This window comes from Formica exsecta, unplaced genomic scaffold (assembly GCF_003651465.1).
Source record: "Formica exsecta isolate Colony F162 unplaced genomic scaffold, ASM365146v1 scaffold108, whole genome shotgun sequence".
Lineage (NCBI taxonomy): Eukaryota > Metazoa > Arthropoda > Insecta > Hymenoptera > Formicidae > Formica > Formica exsecta.
This window is the reverse complement of record NW_021848419.1, coordinates 294,998-302,957: the sequence shown is the minus strand read 5'-3', so window position 1 is coordinate 302,957 and position 7,960 is coordinate 294,998. Positions and strand designations below refer to the sequence as shown.

The 7,960-nt window shown below is 42.0% G+C and overlaps 1 protein-coding gene across 1 annotated transcript in view; it reads left to right on the top strand.

Moving 5' to 3' along the window:
- The first annotated feature begins 3,101 nt into the window (after positions 1-3,101).
- Positions 3,102-7,960, top strand: part of LOC115234857 (regulating synaptic membrane exocytosis protein 2-like) — a 79,067-nt gene continuing 74,208 nt past the window's right edge. Inside the window, exon 1 of the mRNA XM_029806218.1 lies at positions 3,102-5,459. Within this exon, the coding sequence (XP_029662078.1) occupies positions 5,344-5,459 (116 nt within the window). The 5' untranslated portion in view covers positions 3,102-5,343. The remainder of the gene's footprint in view (positions 5,460-7,960) is intronic.

Below are 7,960 nucleotides of genomic sequence, written 5' to 3'. Positions count from 1 at the left end.
TAAATTTTCTTAGATATTGTCAAAAAAAGTAAGTTTCCGATTATCTATCTATAATCTAAACATATTTTTTAAATTTATTTATTGATAAAATATAGTTTGGTAAATATTATAACATACAAGTAATTTTTTACTGTTTTTAAAGCTGGAACATTATTCATTATATTCTTTTGCAATTTTACCAGTGAATACAAGAACATTTGTCCAATGTAATTGTTATGTGTTCTTCATGTAAAGAATTTCATGTACAGTGATTATTATTGTAAAGAATTGTTCTATAACTATTCTATGTATTGTGTCATTTTATATTGTGGCATGCAAATTAGACGTGATCTTTTAATTGTTAAATATCGTGTGATAAAAGTATATTAGATACTTTTGTGTCTGTGGTAGATTCCTTGATCTGTTCATTCAATTTAGAAATAAGAATGTTTTTTTCCGTTAGAATCTAAAATAATTTATACGAGAATTACATTGATACTATAATTAATGTAAAAAGATTATATTCTATCATTTTTATTTAAATCAGATTTCTTTATCGATTGCTTATCATATTCTAAACACCGTTTAGACATTTCATAAATGAATCACAGGAAGAAAAATGTACTGTCATTTGGCATATAAATTAATGACTAATTATATAAATTAAAGAAGAAAAATAATACAAAATTACCATAGACGATAAAGAATCTACATCGCATTTTGTACGATTTAATTTATTTTATTTGTACGTTTTTCTCTAATCTGTTATGTTGTTCCAGCGTGTATGAAAGAGATATGCTCTGCATATATTAAAATGTGTTTTAACATTAATTGCCATTTTATATATAAACAAATTTCGTATTCTTTGTCGTCTTTCGTTCTGCAAGTAGTAAGTAAACACATGTATAAGACATGTCTGACGGGCAGTAGTAAGTGTCAACAGTAGCTACTCCGTGTATATAGTCAGACGCGCAGTGGTAATATGCCGTTATGCATGGCCAAATGCAGCACCGCAGGCTTTTATCGAGCGACTACATTAAAGTTATTTGTATACTCATCAACAATGACTCTGACATTAATTTACGTAATTATATTCACGATATACGTGAAAATACAACGTCACGATTGTAATAAAGCACGGAACAAATTCATAACTATGATTATAATGATGTCAGAAGGGACCAATTTCACACGGTTTTTTAAATTCGTTTTCCATAGTATAGGCAGATATACATAGATATACAATATAGATTACTTATCTAAATCGTTTTAATGAAATTTTAAAGTTTATTAACTTTGATATAATTTTAGAAAGAAAGATGTGTGCATTATTATTGTCACCGTCGGTTCCTCGATATTTTTGCGTTAAGTTTGTTTGTTTCATCGATAAAGAAAAGAGGAATTTTCGAAAATTGGGTGACCCCTAATATGCGAATGAATGCGCCACGTGACGTACCCGACTATACAAAACTTTAGCAATGTCGAAGGAATGGCGCGCACCCACCGTCAGAAGTTTCTACGATCTTGGAGAGTAATCACGATAAGGTGATTTACCGAGTATTTCACGTAGAATTATACGAACGAGTGTAGTAAGCATATACCGCGTTTACTCAGCGTATCCTAATTTCGTGCAAGCTATTTTCATGAACGCTGGTACATGATCAGAGAATCGTGAAATTTATATGCGTTTCGTACAACTGCGTAAATCAAATATTTAGAAAAGTTTTTTTTCCGATGAGTCCTTTATACGCATAATTTTTTTGATTATAACGATAAGTTTATATATAATGAGGCAATATTGACGAGTTATAAAGATTAGAGAAAGATAGAAAGATGAATGTTTCTGATGTCGCAAATTTTATTTTACACTCTCGAAATGTACGAATCACTATACGATGTATGTACAGAATAGAGAATGAAATATCTGAGCATATTTTTCAAAAAACAAATTTGGAAAATAATTTTAAAGATTAGAGAAATCTTCCTTTTCCTAAAACATTAAAGTGATTTCTAACGTTTATAGCGGGCTGTTTCAAATACAGCGCCGTGTGATTGCGATCCTCTCGAAGTTGGCGCCAGATTGGTCCGTCCGTCGATCAATACGGTATTTTCCGCGACGTAAGTCTCGTCCCATTTGCCGATTGGTCAGGACGTACGCCGCAATCCGATTATTTATTAAGCTCGCGCGAAGGTACAATATTTGTCGGGCGTCTCGTTTGTCGCAAGTACGAGATGGCGATCGTGATCGACACGTACGACGTGTGATTATTATTGCATGAAACCCGAACAAATCTCTGCTCGAACAACAACCGTACTTTAAAGCGTCTTTCCACTTTCAATGATTCCTTTCTCTCCTCTTCAACATCGGTCGTCATCTGCACGAAACCAAAGTTCGTACACATGCCTGATGTATATAGGGTACTGTATATATGAATATCTTTTCTATTATATATTCTCTAAAAGATTTTAAAAATTTTTATTTACGAAAATATTATTAAGTCATTTAATTTCATAAACTTTTTAAACTTTTAATTGTATTAATTATCTTATTGATAAATTCGTAAATAAATGTTTTATTAAAATAAGTCTATTTTAAAGTTAAATAAAAAATGGAATTCTTCTATGCTTATGTTCTTACATATCGTTATATGTATATGCGACCGAAATCTTGAAAGTTTAGCGCGCGACAATTTTTAAATTTCAAAAACTATTGATGTAAGAAGCGATGCCGTCTTGATATCGAAACAATCATTATTCTTGATGTAACTTTTAATAGAAAATGCGCGCGCGAGTTTTGAGTGATCCCGTATACGGAAAGAGGGTTTGGAGGGGGAGGGAGAAAGAGGGGAAAGCAGCTCGGTTCGCGCAACTGCGGTTCCACACAAGTGCGATAAGATCGATAGAGCGATAGAGGTCTCTGAGCGAGAGATATATACGTCGTGGACTCCAAAGAACCGCTCGCGAGGAATGCGAGTTCGCGCCTCGGTGAGAATTCGAGAGAGAGAGAAGAGAGAGAGCGCGGGGTCGACGTGGCCGCGTCATCTAATCGTAAGAGGGGTGCGCGTGGAAGAGAGATAAACGTATTCGGATCGTCGGAAGAAAGAGACGGAAAGAGTTCGCTACCAAAGAGAGAGAGAGAGAGAGAGAGAGCGCGGGGTCGACGTGGCCGCGTCATCTAATCGTGAGAGGGGTGCGCGTGGAAGAGAGATAAACGTATTCGCGCGAGTCGGATCGTCGGAAAGGGCACCGCCGTCGCCGTCGCCACGCGCGAAAGCGACGACGCGTCGGAATACTTTAAGCCGTCGCCGGACGCGACGCGACGCGACGCAACGCAACGCAACGCGGCGTCGCGACGCGAGGCGCCGCGCAGTGCGCATACAGGCACCCTCTGGCGCTCCCTCACCCTCGTCGTGTGCGAGACGAGTGTTGGTCGTTTCGCGCAAAGTTTTCGGACGGCTCGACGCGGAGCATCACTACGAGGGGCGCCGCGCGGGGATACGAGCGAATTGAGTCGAGAAAAAGAGAGAGAGAGAGAGAGAAAACGTCGTAACGCTCTAGAAGGGTATTTAACCCTCGCGGCGATCAGCGGCTATTCTTGCCAGGGCGTTCTCGTGTTCGTGTCGACAATCACGACGACGACGAAGACAACGCGATGAGCGCGACGATACCTCGGCTGCGGCGACGATAGAAGAGATAGCGAATCCCTTGGAGCGATAGTGGTGAACCCCCCTCCGTTGTCAGCTGGGAAAACGGTTGTCGTGGGTGTGTAACTGTTCGGGGACGATCGACTACGTGGGCGTCGCGGCGGCCGTTAGAGGCGCGCCGAGGGGCGCCATTGTCGTGTCGGCTGCCACGTGAATCGCGCAAACGTTCGCGAGCATCCGCGAGCGGACTTTTCCGGAGAGGAGGGCGATCCCGGGACGGCGATCCGGTGCCCGATCGTGTATGAACGCGCTTCGCCATCGCTCGTCGAGCATGTCTCTCGCGGACGCGACGGGATCCAGTTAACGAGACGGCGATTCATCTTCGCGGATCTGATAATTGGGATGGCGCATCGTCTCGCTGCGGTGTTATCCGGAAGATAACGGAGACGATCCGATACACAAGGACGCCGACTTCTCTTGACAACCGCAGCGCTACCGTACGTGTCTGATACCGCGCGTAGATCGAGCCACGAAAGTCCTATTTATCTTTAGCACGGGCAACCCAGTGACCCGTTTTCGTTTTCAATCGATGCGGTTTTACAGAATATCCAAGAGAATCAGGGACGCAGCCATTATCTAGTGATCGGAGTCCAACGAGAACGATATCATCCTATGTCTATCGCTCCGAGTGTACGGAATCGCGACGTTGATTAGATCGCACCCAGCTGTCACTTTCGTACCGCGATCCAGCAACCTCGCTTTATTGGAGCGTCCGAGTGGATTTATCAAAGGTGAAGCGGTGCTCGTTTCGCCCCACCTCGCGAAGCGACGCCGAGGAGGATCAGGTTCTCCAGCGCGAGGAGGGTTGCGTGTCGTACGCTCGCAAGGAACAGCGTATTCGTCCGATGGTGCATTCGGGCAGCGCAACGCGTGAGGCCGGGCCGCAAGAGAGAATGCGAGAGCCTCCTCACAGTCTGTGAACATGATTTGTCATACACATGCAACGGGCGGTAATCGTACGACGAGAGACACCGACGACGACGACGACGACGACGAGGAGGAGGAGGACGACGACGACGACGAGGAGAAGCGCGACATCCACGGCCATGCCACGAGCACGCCGTACGCTCGCATGAGACCAGCCCGACTGCTACTACTGCCCTACTGCAGTATCCCACAGCATCAGCATCAGCAGCAGGGAAGAAAGCCCGTATCGCGCCAGACGTCGCTTAGCGCAGCCGAATCTAAGGACGTCCACCTTCTATCGTTATCCCGTAATACAAAGGAGGCCATCCCGAAGTCATCGACCACGACGGAGGTGGTGTCGCGTCGCGATTGGCGCAAGCCACGAGTGCAACGTTCGAGTGGCGAGTCGACGACGACGGTGGTGCAATCGCGACGACGACGACGACGACGTAACTCCGGTGCGGTCGCGTTTCCGCGTCGCGGTGCGGTGGTGCGGTCAACGGGTGTCGGATGACTTCCCCAGGACGAAAGCCGCGCTTCGTAGTAGTCGTAGAAGGTTATACATCCCGGTCATCGTCGTATCCCGCGTCGACGACGGTCGTCGTAGAGAAGAAACGCGGAAGGAGCGTAGGCCCCGTCGGTATTACGGCAACGTCTCGTCGACGTCGGCGTCGTCGGTGGTGCGCCGGCCTGCCTCGCACCCGCGTCATACCCACGTCGTATACCCCGTGCACGCGCGTACACCGCCATCGTGATGGCGGAGCTACCTCAGCCTGACATGTCGCACCTCACCCCGGAGGAGAGGCGCATCATAGAGGGTGTTTTAATGCGTCAAAAGGAGGAAGAGGAACAGGATCATGAGATTATGAGGTATGTACTCTCTCTCTCTCTCTCTCTCTCTCTCTCTCTCTCTCTCTCTCTCGATGCTTATGCTTCGCAAATCTCTCGCCCGGATATCCGTATGAATAGGAGGAGATTTTTTTTGCGAAATTTTTTCATATTAAAGAATTAAATGGAAACTGCAAATTATATGTATGTGATCTTTTTTACATAATACAACTTGAAAAGAAATATCAAGTAGTGGTGTAAATAAAATCTTGATCGTACTACGTATATAAAGTCCATATCTTTTTTGGATTCAAAGAGATTTTCGAATAAATTTGAGTTTTTTTGATAAGGTAATTGATAAAATTATTTTACGTTGTATAAAAAGAGAATACTAATAATATTTTATATACAATAATATCGAAAAAATCGATATACGAGTGTTTTATCAGAGAGAATATTATGTGCATATAATTAATATAATAATTAACTAATTAATAATTACAATATATCATAATTACATTGTTTGTCTAAATAGAGATATATGCAACCAATAATTATATATACATTATCACTCTTATATATATTATCTTAAATACTAAAATAACAACTTAAAAATTTATTATATACACTAAGAATTTTATCACTAAAAATCTTTTACTACAAATTTTATCACAATTCTCCCCAATGATAATCAAAATATGTATTGTATAATATCGTGTCTTAAAAAGAGTATGAACGCGTATGCTGGAATTTTTTTGCCGCTGTACGAGCTTGCGACATGAATTCGAAACTATCGATGAAGGTATTGTTTTACAAGCAGGACGAGGGCTTTCACACGGGTATTTAGGATTCTCTATTACACCGGATATTGCCAGGCTGGTCAAACGCTCGTACCAATAATAACATTCAAGCATCGTGATGCGTGTGATCGATATTGTTTATCGCGCTTTCGATAATTGCGTTTTTATGCCATGTAACGTGCCGCGACAAAAACCATAAAATTACATAGTATAAAATAAAAATTGTGAAGAATATTGATACTTTACTAAATGAAAAATTTTCTCATTTTTTCGGTTTTTTGATATATTGAAATTTTTTATACATCGACTAATATATATACATATATATATATACATATATATATATAATAGAATATTTAAATAAATGTGGGAAAAAAGGTATTTCTCCGCCTTTTTTAAACTCGTACAAAAATATCGTCGATAGAAATTATTTTTTCAACTTTATTATGATTTAGATGATGATTTTGGACGATGATTAAAATTAAGTAACAGGTATTTTTATCTATTTCTAATATTCAGAAGAATATTAGACAAGATAATAACTTTAATTATAGTAAATGACATCTATTTTAGCGCGATTGCGATTAGTGATAACTGTTAAGGTCAAACTTCGGCCAAGTTTAGAAGTCATCGAAAAACTAGGGATATAAAAGAGATATTAATACGGTCAGCGGCGCAAAAATAAAAGATATGTCGTTTAGTCGGTTGTTACCGATAACCATAATTGACCAGACGGACGAAACGACAATCGATCTATCGGATAAAGATATTTCTTGACCAGTGAGCCTGCTTCGGCTCGTTTCACCTATTTTCCCAGCTCACCTGCTCATTAGTCCTTGACCGCTTTACACCTACATCTTCCATTTATGTATCCACGGCCCCGCACATGCTCTCGATTGCCGCGTCGGCTCTCATCTCTTTTGTATCAAGCGATCAGAAATAAAAGTCGCTTATAATTGACTCTTCACTATCCGCAAATATTCTCACCCTTGCATATTCCGCCTTCGCAAAATGAGCTTTCTGTGTCTTAAGTATCCGTGTTTTAAGCGAGCAACTCAGTCGAAGTATAAAGTAACGTGGATTGATCGATTTCGCGATGATAAAAATAAAACAACCGATTGTGCTGGTCGCGTATTTGGCTTATCAGAAGAGGTGATGATTGACCGGCGTGCGTAATTGCGCGAACACACAATGTTATTTTCTCTCTCTCTCTCTCTCTCTCTCTCTTTTTCTCTTTTTCTTTATCTCTATATCTCTGTCTTGTTCGTGGCGTCTAACAATAACTAAAAACAGAAGGGAGAGGAAAGCGAGCGTTGCGCAGGTTTTATTGATAGGTCGTCGTTGGCCGGGGAAAAACGGGAACGTGAGAAAGAAGGGTAAGAGTAATGAGAAAAGCGTGCTAGGGACGCATGTAAAATGCAAGGCGACGAGCCTTGACGTGGCTTAGTAACGAGCTGCTGCAGCTACAGCGCGAATAGGGTATGCGGAGCCGTAACGGACAGGGTGTGAAAGCGCCTGGATTGGCACGGGGTAAATTCTTCAGGGGTGAAATATATACGCGTCTCTCCTCTGGAGGAGATAGGGTAGCGCATCTTTGAAAAGCCGGGAGGGGAAGGGAGAAGAGTACAAATACCGCGGAACGAGCGGATAGACACGGATAGAGCGTTCTGCGTCAACGCAAATTGAAAGTTAAACCGAGTATCGTGTCTCGTTCCCCGTATATCATTCCGCGATATCCCCCCC